The 12,920-nt window shown below is 42.0% G+C and overlaps 2 protein-coding genes across 2 annotated transcripts in view; one reads left to right on the forward strand and one right to left on the reverse strand.

The window, feature by feature from the left end:
• LOC136179018 (tripartite motif-containing protein 16-like) overlaps positions 1–146 on the forward strand; it is a 2,712-nt gene extending 2,566 nt beyond the window's left edge. The window contains exon 1 of the mRNA XM_065953608.1: positions 1–146. This exon is cut by the window's left edge and continues 2,566 nt beyond it. The gene's annotated coding sequence lies outside the window, so the exon portion shown is untranslated.
• The window catches only part of LOC136178944 (presequence protease, mitochondrial-like), a 31,293-nt gene extending 21,346 nt beyond the window's left edge, over positions 1–9,947 (reverse strand). The window contains exons 1-14 of the mRNA XM_065953390.1: positions 9,819–9,947; positions 9,419–9,557; positions 8,544–8,660; positions 8,295–8,424; positions 7,998–8,118; positions 7,019–7,095; positions 6,742–6,907; positions 6,382–6,482; positions 5,904–6,024; positions 5,761–5,811; positions 4,903–5,015; positions 4,623–4,745; positions 3,303–3,448; positions 2,869–2,971 (exon numbers count right to left, since the gene is read on the reverse strand). Coding sequence (XP_065809462.1) covers positions 2,869–2,971; positions 3,303–3,448; positions 4,623–4,745; positions 4,903–5,015; positions 5,761–5,811; positions 5,904–6,024; positions 6,382–6,482; positions 6,742–6,907; positions 7,019–7,095; positions 7,998–8,118; positions 8,295–8,424; positions 8,544–8,660; positions 9,419–9,530 — 1,481 coding nt within the window. The 5' untranslated portion in view covers positions 9,531–9,557; positions 9,819–9,947. The remainder of the gene's footprint in view (positions 1–2,868; positions 2,972–3,302; positions 3,449–4,622; positions 4,746–4,902; positions 5,016–5,760; positions 5,812–5,903; positions 6,025–6,381; positions 6,483–6,741; positions 6,908–7,018; positions 7,096–7,997; positions 8,119–8,294; positions 8,425–8,543; positions 8,661–9,418; positions 9,558–9,818) is intronic.
• Between the last annotated feature and the right edge of the window lie 2,973 nt (positions 9,948–12,920).

A 12,920-nucleotide genomic window follows, 5' to 3' on the forward strand; every position in this document is an offset into this window, starting at 1 on the left:
CATTTACATTTAAAGGTACAGACACAGAAACAGCCTGTTCTGAGCAGGGCTGAAATAGAGGGGTTTATAGGCATGATCAAATACAGGATCAGAGTGGATTTAGAACAAAAGACAGACAAGTTTGAGACTTATTTAAACATGTTGAAGAGGAGGAGAATATGTGACCTTTAATTCATGAAGGTTGTCAGTGCTAGTGATGACTTTTGTTCTCTTATCTGTGCTGTATCGCTAACCATCGACTATTTGTAATGATGTAAAGTTTTGAATAAATTTGCATATAAATCTATAATTCATTTGTATAAATTTCTCTGTCAGACATAATTAGCAGTAACCCCCCCATTGATAGAAAAATGTACAATGAGGTATCTTGAAACATGAATTATAAAGTCTAAAAACATCATAACACAATACTAATCAGAAAGTTACGGAGCCCTTAAAGGGACATAGGCAGAAAAAATAAAAATATATGTTTCTCGTGCGCACCAGAAACTAACCGGTGCTCACGTGAAAGTTTCTCGTGCTCACCAGATATCAAGTGCACAACGGAAACCAGCCAGTCTTAGCCTTCTGTGTTCTTGTGATAAAAATGACAGTACAGGACTTATTTGAGCTATATTTTAACCTTGGACTTAAATACAAGGACAGAACTACTTTGCTTGTGCACCGTCACCGTTATATTGTCTCAGAATGACATTTAAAACAGATGTTAAAGTCTTGTCATCTGTTTTGGCGCAAGGGATACACTTAGAAATATATTTACAGATTCGGCGTTTCCGGATCAATAACTCATCAGTGGAACATTGCTCTTACAAAACCGACACCTCTCTGCAATCACAACAAGATAGACTGCGAGCTACATTCGTATTTTCCTCAAAACGAGTCGTCCTCCGCGCTGGGGAACTTGCATTGGCCTCTAAGCCGAGCCGGCTGGTGCTCGAATGCGCAGGGGCCGTCTGCAAATTGCAATACTGAAAAAATATGATACAGAAATATTCAATAACTTCACCCAGGAGAGGTGCAGTGTCATGAAAATCATTTTACACAAATGTGATCTCACGTTTTTCATACTACATTTCTCAGATTGGAAAATAATACTTTAAAAATAAATTGAGGATTTTTCAATAGCCTATAAATAATCCAATGTTCAATAAAATCCCTTTTGTAAGGTGTAGGGTAAAAGAAAAACCCATTATGAATAAATGTCCTCCTGCTCTATAAACTACATCACGTTGCTTTGGATAAAGGGCTTTCATGTAATTTTAGTGATTTTTTTATCATTAAATATGGTAATTAAATATGTAATAACTATACTATAACATGTTGTAGTGCCATCAAACTCACAGCACACATAAACCATCTTCGCTTGATTATACTACAACTCTTAGTTTGGTAAAATGTGCATAAATGTAATTTTAGTGATTTTTTATCATTAAATATGGTAATTCAATAAGTAATAACTATACTATAACATGTTGTAGTGCCATCAAACTCACAGCACACATCATATAAAAGCATTAAGCATGATTTACTTTATGTGTGATGAAATATTTCGGTGACCCTAGAGCCTACAATGGTGACTATTTTTTTAATGATATCCATGTTAAAAAATCCCTTAAATTATTATTGCCTTTGTTGTTTCTATCCACTCTGGGCTTTCTGTGTGTGTGTGTGTGTGTGTGTGACATCTCTATAGTGGTGTTTGTGAGTAGGGTCCTGCTGTTGCTGTAGTTTTGGAAGTGGAGCAACATTTTACCTTCATGTGCCGGCAGTGAGATGTGACCGTCCTGTCAGAGTAATAAAACATTTATTGTGTGCAAAGACGTGTGACTCTGTTTTATTTATCAGTTAATCAGGATTTTAGAAAAGGGAACTGAGGTTAGAGTGTCTGATTTTAAAAACTCAATCATCTCACCAGATGTGTTGACCTGCAGCAATTCTTTGGTTTTGGGAAATTGATTTCACCTGTGGTGTTCAAAGACTTGAAAAATAATTGTTAAAACTTCAATTTAAGGTCATAATATTCAACATTAACTAGCGGCTTATTAGCATGCTAACTAGTAGCATACTGGCTGCTTATTAGTCATTATGAAGCACTTATTAGTACCTTATCTACATGACCATAGTCTATAGTTAACAGGTCATTATCTAAGAGTTTGTTCTCATTACCTTCCTGATTACAGCTCATTGATAGAGAGTTAGGAAGTTGCTGAACATGAGTTATGATCTTGATATGATTTTGTTTACTTCTACCTCATAAGGGTCGTACTGAGGGAAACATATTAAGATCATAATTCATGTTCAATCACTTCCTAACTGAGGAACCAATGAAAATGTGAAAATTGTGGAAAATAGGACCACAGCCTCCATACATGGGGCGTGCACAAAAACCACTAGACTACCTGCGCCCCCACAAAGACCAACATGACCTGACTGAGTGTTTGCACATGACTCAGTTTGTTGTTTGAATTAGACAGAATGGCTCTGATGTTCTTCCTCTGCTCTGAGTTTCCCAGAGTAAACCACAGAGGAAGAAAGTCATTTGTATCCTGCAGAAAAAAACAAAAACACCTGATTGAAGTTTATATAAATGATATATCTCTTGATGATACTTTTGCAATGATCCCAAAAAGAAGAGCTCACTCACATAGTGTATTCCAACATGATCATATATTTCATTAAATATATACAGAATGAAGACGTATCTGAACCATGACAGCAGCTCTCAGTCCTCCTCTTGATATTGTGCGCTTCAGCTTTTTGACTCTTTAATAAAAAATCCTAACCGGGAACAGTTTGTCAGTCTGTTTTTTCTTTTAGCTTCTCCTTCTCTTCATTTCTGAGTTATGTAAGGGGACATAAAGTTTGTACCTTTCAGCCACTTCCACCAGACTTTGGTGAGTGACAGCAAAAAGTCTTTCTCTGTGATTCTGCTTCATCTCATCGGTGACTCCGCTGAGGAAGCGACCCATTCCTGCAACACAAACACAGAGTGAACAAACCAGACAGCTAAGAGATAAAGTGGAGACAGTGACGGCTTTACAACAGAGACGGAGACGAAGTTAATAAAACTAATGAAGATCTCTTCATATCTGAACTTGGTTATAATTCAACTTTTTACTATTAAAAAAAGTACTATTATTTTATTCATTAATCCTTTAAAAGCTTTTAACCTCCATTAAAGACTTCTAATGTTGAAGTTGTCAGTGATGTACTGAGATGTTAAAGCTCCAGAGATCTGATTGGAGGAGGATCAGGTGAGGCATCCTGACAGCAGCTGGAGGGATCACTCAGTCGTTCCTCACCTTTGTCCGCGGGGGCCACAGGCGAGTCTACAGCCGAGAACACTGACAGTTTAGCTTCATCGATGTCCTGCTGGGTGAACTGTCCCGACTTCGCCCAGTCCACACCTCGACGAAACGCAGACAAGGTCTGCACCGAGTTTGGATCCCTTAGAGAAGTACGAGAAAGAAATACAAAATCAACGACACACTGTTCAACTCAAAGAAGATTCTTTTTAAACGTAGAAGTCATTTGGAATATTTTATTACAGCTTCCAAAAACGCCCCATGATGGCTTCCCTTAGTAAATTGTTCAGTCTTCTGTGTCTCTTTTTTTCCAGACAGATCGCCTGAATATTCTTGGAATATAAACATTTTGCATTTTGGACAAAGGGAGGAAGAAGAGGTCACATTTGAGAATATGGCAACAAATCTCTTTCAGGAATTCAATTCAAATTTCATTAGATTAGAACAAAATAAGTGCTGCTGCAACTTTGGTTCTTTCCCTTGTCTCTCCAAAACTTGATTTAAAATACATTTTAAAGGTCACATATTCTGTTAAATCCTCTTCACCATGTTTCTATGTGTCTCTAGTCCGTCTACAAACCCCCCAATGATGAGAAAAGTCCATCCTCTCCGTCTTCTGCCTGCTCCACTTTTCAGAAAATGTGTGCTCAAAAAGGCCGTTTGGAGTTTTTCCCTTCATGACATCACAAAGAGCAGTAGCCCCTCCCCCAGGTGGGTGACACTCCCACAGCTAGGTGTTTGTTCTGCCCTCTGAGTCTGCCTTCTCACCGTAAACAATAGAGCAGGTAGCGAGAAAGCCTGAGACACCCGAGCACTTCCAGAGAGGGGGTGTGGTCAAACACAGCTCATTTACATATTTAAAGGTACAGACACAGAAACAGTCTGTTCTGATTAAGGCTGAAATAGAGGGGTTTATAGACATGATGAAATACTGGATCAGAGTGGATTTAGAACAAGAAACTTCATACACATGTTTTGAGGAGCTCTGAGACTTATTTAAACTGGTTGAAGAGGAGGAGGATATGTGACCTTTAACAAAATTCATATCTTGAAGACAACCCAGCCTGCCCCCTTTAATAGAATCTACCTCTACTCCTTCATAAGTACGGAGATTTTGTATGTATTAGATTCCATTAAATACACCTATTAACCAAAATGCACATCGTTTTCTAAGGTTCGAGAAAGCCTGAGTGTATATAAAATATTAAACTTGTTTCAGCCAAGGCAACAAAATGAACTGTTATTGTATTTCCACGTCAGCACAATTTCCATAATGTTTTTTAAAACTTTGTTGAGTGTGGTGTCGCGGCCTCTCACCTGTACGAGTAAAAAGAGAAAAGACCTCCTCCCATCCTGGCCCCGCCCCCGTAGGCTCCTCCCTTCTCCCTGATTTCTCCATGCAGAAACTTAGCCGTCATCATCCTCGCCAAGATACACAAACTTTAAGAGAAAAAAGGAAACAAAAAGTTTTTATTACACTTTAGATGAACTAAAAGTTACATGTAGAAAAAAGTAGAAAGACAAAGAACTGTCCCTGTAAATCAGACTTTTAAAGGAAGTGCTGTCACTCATCCCTGCCAGGTACAGGTGTGGTTACCTGGCGTAGTCGTGGTGGGAGAAGGGTACCGTACGAATACTCTCGCTGATAAAGTGAACAGGGAAGGGAAGCTGGAAGAACGTTTTCATCTGACACGGCTGGAAGTTTTGCTCCTGAAATCAGAGAAGATGATCTTTACTGTCACTGTACAAGTACAACAAAAACCTGTCGGAGCACACCTGTAGAGAAGTAGTTAAATATAGAACATATACAAATACTAAACCCACCAGTATATATACAAACAAAACAGTTATATTATACAATAAGATGTAAACTATGGTTAAAAGAGAGCTGAGAGGTACTGGTGGAATATTGTACTCAGGTATTAAAAAAAAACAAATAAGCGTTATATTTATAATCTCATGCATGCACAGGACTTTGTTTTGAAGGAATGTCTCATAATAAAGGACAAAATAAAATTACAGGTGATCTCACAACTATTGAAATCAAAGGTTCAACTGTTTTGTGTTGGTGTTATTTTGCTTCTTCAAAGATTTTTGAATTTAAAATCTGTATTTTTGTGTTTCTATAAGACGGCCTTTCTTCATCTTTTGGTTCTTAATGGGTTTAGCTTTAGGACTCACCACCATCTCCTCCTGCGACCAGAGTTTCTGATATTGTTCAACCTATCAGGTTTATTTTCAATGAAAGATGTTTCAAAAGATGTGACAGAACAAAGATACAGAACATAGAACTTTACAGACTTTTTGACACCATCATTTTTTTCCCCTAGGAACTCAGTCACGACCCACTGAAAACAGCTCTGCGACCCACTTATGGGCCCCTGCCCACCAGTTGAGAACCACTGACATAGCGAGCAAACAAACACAGAAATGTAAGATGTTCCTGAAAACTTACAGAGATGAGTTTCCGGCTCAGCCCCGAGACATCCGATGGGTCGAGAGGCCTCTTTAGAAAAAAAAATCAAGAGAATATTAAAATCTAATTTTAAGAATTATTCTGCCTGCTTTCATGTTTTGATTTGTTTGTTGATAGTTTACCTCAATAATGTTACTTCTGACCGGTTTGCGCTCCTTTCTGTTGTCAGCCACGTCCTTCATGAAGCTCTCCAGCTGTGCTGCCGTGTCCGACATTTTCTGTGGAGTAGCGTTGATCGCACACCTGTAAGAGACAAACATTTACATTGACGAGCATGTTACAAACAGACCCTTTATATTGAAACCATGTTGCAGTAATTAAAATAACATTAACTGCAGAATACTGTCACTATCTCTTCATCATTCAAAAATCTATCACCATGGAGGCGACCATAGCCTAGTGGTTAGTGGACGCCCCATGTGTGGAGGCTGTAGTCCTCCAAGCGGACGACCTGTGGCTCATTTCCTGCTTTCCCCACTCTCTCTCTCTCTCTCTCTGATTTCTGACTCTGTCCACTGTCCTGTCTCTAAAATAAAGGCCCAAAAAGCCCCAAAACAAAACCTTTTAAAAGAAAACCTCTCCTCAGGTGTAACATCTCACCTCATGTTGTCCGGGTTGAGAAGATGCTTCTTGATCCTGACGAGCGTTCGGATGACTTGGCTGAGGTCAGACAACTCAGCGACCCTCTTCATAAACTTCACCTGAAGTAATCATTGATAAAAGATGGATAAAATATGAAGCGAGAGAATGGAAAAACAAAAAACCTCTTGCACAAAGTAGGAACAAATGAAATTGTCTCCGCTTGTCAGAAAAAAATCATGCTATACTGTATGTCTTGAATCTGCGTCTGCGTAATTTACTTCAAGCTTTAAATCACTATGACAACACTTCTTAAAGCTGACGTGCAGGAGTCAGACACTATCATTTTAGTTTTTTAGGATCAACACTCCAGGTGCATACCTGTTCCATCCCACCAAGCGTCTCATTGAGGTCTCCTGCTGGAGTCAGGTGACGGCCTGCACGTGTCATGGCGTACATGTGGCCCGAGTAGGAGATCCCATTGGCTAACTCCTGTGCTGACATCATCACCAGCACTCTCAGGCGCTCCACCTCGTCAAAGTGGGGGCTGTAGTGGGAAAAAAAAAAAGAAAAAGATAAATATCGAGCTGTCTTCTCAGCCTCCTCGAATTTCAGGACACATTTTCTCTCAGTTTATAAGAAGTGATGGAGGACGTACTTGTTGAATATGTCGCTCCACAGATGAAACATGTGAGGAAGGTTTCTCTCCAGGCAGGAGGAGGACAGGAGGACACCCTGGAACAGAGAACACAGAGACAAGACTCTTCTTTGATTACCTGTTTTATACCGATGTAATGTAACCAGCAGCAGTTAAACACTGAACCAAGATAAATCACAACCTCTGTTTATGTAACACACGATCACTCAGTTTCAATTTCTGCAGCTTTGAGGAGACATTTGATTTTTGAAGACGACGCAGCAGAAAGAAGATGGGTTTCCACAATGCACAAGAATCATCATAATAAAGAACAAACATTTAATTAATATAGAATAAAGTTACTAAATTACATGTGATGTCATATATGAAGGAACCTGACATGGAGCAGCATACTTCATTACTCCATTCATCCATTTTCTTCCACTTATCAAAGGTCAGGTCTCTGTGGCAGCAGTAGTAATTCAACCCAGACTTCTCTCTCCCCAGTTCCTCCTGAGGGATTCTGACGTGTTCCCAGGCCAGTGGGGATATATACAGTAATCCCTCCAGTAAACTCTGGGTCTACCCCGGGGTCTCCTCCCAGTTGGGGCGTGCTCAGAAGACCTCAAAGGGAGGCGTCCAGGTGGCATCCTAATCAGATGGCCGAACCACCTCGACTGGCTCCTTTAGATTTGAGGGAGAAACGGCTCTACTCTGAGCTCTACCAGAATGTCTGAGCTCCTCGCCCTCTCTCTAAGACTGAGCCCAGCCGACCTCTGGAGGAAACTCATTTCAGCCGCTTGTATCCACCATCTTATTATTTCGGTCACTACCCATAGCTCATGATCATAGGTGACCGGTAAATGGAGAGCTTTGCCTTCAGGCTCAGACTCACTCCCTACATCATCTAAAGTATTCTTGTCCAGAAATGTCTCTGTCCAAACATTACTTCTATCCATATATTTGTAAGACTTTTCAAACACAGTAAGCTGGTACTGACCTGCTCGTACATGTCCAGCTGGGTGGAGTCAGGGACGACCTGGGTGGAGACAGACATGCCCCCAGTCCTCAGCTCCATCTGCTGGGACTGTTGTCTGTAGTCCAGACCTCCACAGCCCATCCTGATTTAACAAACAGACACACATGCAATCTTTAAAATGCTTTCAAACACCACCTGTCCAAACCTTACACAAATACAGAAAAGATCAATAAAGCATAATATCTTCAAACTTTTCATATACCAGGTGACACATTTTGAAATCTTGCTCTGGTCCAATCGACTGTCAGGTGAACTTACTTGGTGACAACGCTGCAGAAGAGCGGGACATAGAGCCTGAGGTCCTCCGGCAGTGTGTTGAGACTGCACATGGCTCTGAAGTAAACTAGCCCGTTGGTGGGCTGCTCACAGTACTGCACCGGTACGCCGACTGAAGGAGACAAGGAGAGGAAACATTTTAAGGGGTTTTAACCACAACACTCTGAGATGATTCTTCCTTGTTGTGTATAATGTTTTATAAACTTGTGTAGAGCGGACACTGGGCCGTACCTGCTGTGCTGATCTGAACAGGAGTAACAGGGATCGTGGGCTCAATGTCAGACACTTTCAGCGCCGGCAAACAGGAGGCGTCCTGCGTTTTGCTCTGAGCAGCCAGCAGCTCCAGACCTTTTCCCAAGAAGAAGAAGAAGAACATGAATATGAAACAGACAGTTAAATCAGAAGTGCCTCAATCAAATCCTTCTGAAATGTTTCAACAAGTTTTACTGGTTGGGTCATAAACAGAAAAGTGAATGCAGGTGAAATGTTCTTTTATGGTTTTCCATCAGTAAATCTCTGTACTTTAATGTTTCTAACAAGTCCCCTCAAAGACGGTTTTTAATATTTAAGGCAACTCCTCACCCCCTCGGACTAAAACTGGCAAATGACACTCAATTCAGTGACACTTTTGTCTGTCTTTGAAAACTTATAGAGCAGCTTTGAATGATTTGCAGCTCAAAAAACATCTTATTTATCTGATACTGGCGTCAGTAAAAACACCTCAAGCCGTTTAGCGCCCTCTGCTGACTCATCCTGGGATTACTCCAACATATGTTTACCTCATGCTCTATAACTCTGCCTATGTTTAGTTTGAACATGCAGCATTGTAACACTATATGACTAAATGAGGGATCTAGAATAGGTCAACATGAATATATTCTGTATACAGTCACATTGCAGCGCTTGATGTTTTTTTCCCAGTTATTGTGTTAATCTGATGGTTTATTGGATTTTTTGGGGCTTCAATCAAATCAATCAAGCAGCCAATAAAAGCCTGTTTGCTTCAGACAATTCTGTGTGATTTCACAGAGTCAAGCTCAGAAAGTGTTTTAACAGAAGCAGAGAAACACAGATTTCCTCCATGGAGCAGTTTCAATCATTTGTACCTTTTTCATAGATGTCTTTTTTGTCGCTGTCTGACAGAGCATGGATCTTTTTCTGGAGCTTCTCCTCCTCGGCTTTGGCCTGTTTCTCCAAGTAGACCTCATCCGGACTCATGGACAGGGTCAGTCTGTGTGTGTTCTCCTGTAGAGGGGGTAATGGGGATTTGAAGAGGAAGAGAAAAAACACAAATGATACAGAAAACCTTCAAAGTTCATGTTTTTTTGTCATGATCTTAAAACACTCCAGGGCTGCTGAGGTTGACCTTAAGAGCAGACCGAGTATTTCCCCCTACAGAGAACATTAGTGAGACTTGTAAAAGGTTTATTCTTGTATTTTTTTTAAACCTTTTTTTCACATATTTCTGGATGTTTTGAAGAAAAGTACTTTCCCAGTGTCACACACCTTAAAGTAGTGCTTGACTTTGTCCTGGAGGAAGCGAGGGTTTTCCTTCAGGGTCTGTTTGAACTTGGCAACGCTGTCGTTGATCTGCAGCAGCTCCACCGGGTCGCCGTCGTGGTTCCACGATGACGCAATGTACTAGAAAAAACAAAAATGTATACACATACACAAACAGCCATGAATAATGAAACCGACATGTGAAACATGCAGCAGAATCCACAAAGCGATTATAACATTACTGTCAAAATAAAGCTAATCGAAGTGTCCTGTTTGACTCTATTGATGTATAGTGATTAAAACTTTACTTCTCATACACATGTATAATCCCTTTAAATATTATACTCTCTGTGATTATTGAGTTTACTGCAACTCATCAAAAAAAGGAAGAAATCAGCAAATAAACTGCTGTGAAAACAAGCTCATCTCATACGTTTAGACATGTTTAAAACATTCTGTATTTGTATAGAAATACACAGAGTATATAGTGGTAGAAACACAAGAGTTCAGCAGAGACAACATAACTAACATCATCATTCTTCCTGACATATGAGATGAGATGAGATTCAACTTTATTGTCATTACACATATACAAGTATAGAGTAACGAAATGAGGTTTGGCATCTCACCAGAAGTGCAAATAAGCAGAAAGTGCAAGAGTCTGTGCTATGTACAGTAATTGAGTGCAAGAGTCTGTGCTATGTACAGTAATTCTTTGCTATGTACAGTAATTGCAAAATTTACAGATGTAGACAAAAAAAGTGAATTATTAGGTAAATCTGGATGGCTGGATTAGTGGGATGCAATAAATATAAATAAATGCTATCAATAAGTAATGCTACAAAATAAGTGTGTTCTTAGGATTATAATATACAGATTAAGATGCAGTGAGCATGCTATACTAATAATATACAGATTAAGATGCAGTGAGCATGTTATACTAGTTTACAGATAATATAAAGAATATGGACATAATATGAACATACTATAATACAATAATACAGATGGATGAGAGATGTGTGTGTGTGACCAGGAGGAGTGGTGGGGGGATGATGGGTGTGAGGTGATATGGAGGGGAAAGGGGGGTCAGCAGGGTGCGGAGAGAGAGAGGGAGAGAGAGAGAGAGACAGAGTTCAGAGTTCGGGGGGTAGAGTTCAGTAGAGAAACAGCTCTGGGGAAAAAGCTGTTCCTCAGTCTGCTGGTTCTGGTCCGGAGGCTTCTGAAGCGCCTGCCGGAGGGCAGGAGGGTAAACAGTCTGTGGGCAGGATGGGAGGAGTCTTTAAGGATGCCATGAGCTCGCCGCAGACAGCGTGTTCTTTGGACATCCTCAATGGCAGGAAGTGGACACCTTGTGATGTTTTTACCACCCGCTGTAGCGCCTTACGGTCTGCGACAGAGCAGTTTCCGTACCAGACTGAAACACTGCTGGTCAGGATGCTCTCGATCACACAGCGGTAGAAGTTCATCAGTACAGCTGAAGACAGGTGGTGTCTCTTCAGTGTCCTCAGGAAAAAGAGGCGTTGATGAGCCTTCTTAACCAGACTGGAGGTGTTAGTGGACCAGGAGAGGTCCTCTGTGATGTGGGTCCCCAGGAACTTGAAGCTGGAGACACGTTCAACAGCCATCCCGTTGATGTGAATGGGGTTGTGCGTGCTTCCTCTTTCTCTCCTGAAGTCCACGATGATCTCCTTCGTCTTGCTGGTGTTGAGGAGCAGGTTGTTGTCAGCACACCAGGCGGCCAGATGCTGTACCTCCTCCCTGTAGGCCGTGTCATCGTTGTTGCTGATGAGGCCAATCACCGCCGTATCGTCCGCAAACTTGATGATGGTGTTGGATCCATGTACAGGTCTGCAGTCGTGGGTGAAGAGGGAGTAGAGGAATGGGCTCAGCACACAGCCCTGTGGTACGCCTGTGTTGAGTGTGATGGTGGTGGAGCAGGTGTGTCCTGACCTAACATACTGGGGTCTGTTGGTCAGAAAGTCCATTATCCAGTGACGGAGGGAGGTGTTGAGCCCAGGTCTCCGAGTTTAGTGTTTAACTTGGAGGGGATGACAGAGTTGAATGCTGAGCTAAAATCAACAAACAGCATTCGTGCATATGTGTTGTTATTGTCCAGATGAGTGAGCACAGAGTGCAGCGCAGTGGAAACTGCATCCTCTGTACTCCTATTGCTGCGGTAGGCAAACTGGAATGGGTCCAGTGTGGGTGGGAGGCAGTTTTTCAGGTGTGCTAGGACCAGTCGCTCAAAGCACTTCATTATGATGGGTGTGAGTGCCACAGGGCGGTAGTCGTTCAGGCCTGTCGGGCTGGAGTGTTTCGGCACTGGGACAATGGAGGTGGCTTTGAAGCATGCTGGCACAGCTGCTTGGGCGAGGGACAGGTTGAAGATGTCCGTAAAAACCCCAGTGAGCTGCTCCGCACATGCCCTAAGCACGCGCCCGGGGGTGCCGTCTGGACCAGCAGCCTTTCGAGCGTTGATCCGGCTCAGTGCAGCGTGGACGTCTGTGGAGGTGAGTGAGAGGGGCTGGTTGTCTGCAGGAGGTCTGTTCGTGGTCTGTGTCTCTCTGTTGTCTCTATCGAAACGAGCAAAAAAGTGATTTAGCTCGTTCAGGAAGGAGACATCTGTGGTTATCGGGGTGGAGTTTCTGGGTTTATAGTCACTGATGGCCTGGATGCCCTGCCACATGCGTCTGGGGTCGGAGTTGGAGAAGTGTTCCTCAACCTTCAGCTTGTAGCAGTGCTTGGCCTTGATGATGCCCCTCCTCAGGTTTGCCCTGGATACGCTGTAGGCCATTGCATCATCTGATCTGAAGGCGGTGTTGCGGGCCTTCAGCAGGAGACGCACCTCCTTGTTCATCCATGGCTTCTGATTTGGGTACGTGGTGATCTGCTTCCATGTTGTAACACTGTCGATGGTGGTGTTGATATAATCCAGCACAGAAGAAGAGTAAGTGTCAATGTCTGTGTGAGAGCCCAAGGTAGCCTGCGAAGCAAACATACTCCAGTCTGTGTGATGGAACTTGTCCTGAAGTACAGAGTCTGTCCCCGCTGGCCACACTTTAATCGTTGTTACTGATGGCTTCACACGTTGGATGAGTGGGGAGTACT

This window comes from Labrus bergylta, chromosome 4 (assembly GCF_963930695.1).
Source record: "Labrus bergylta chromosome 4, fLabBer1.1, whole genome shotgun sequence".
NCBI classification, from domain to species: domain Eukaryota; kingdom Metazoa; phylum Chordata; class Actinopteri; order Labriformes; family Labridae; genus Labrus; species Labrus bergylta.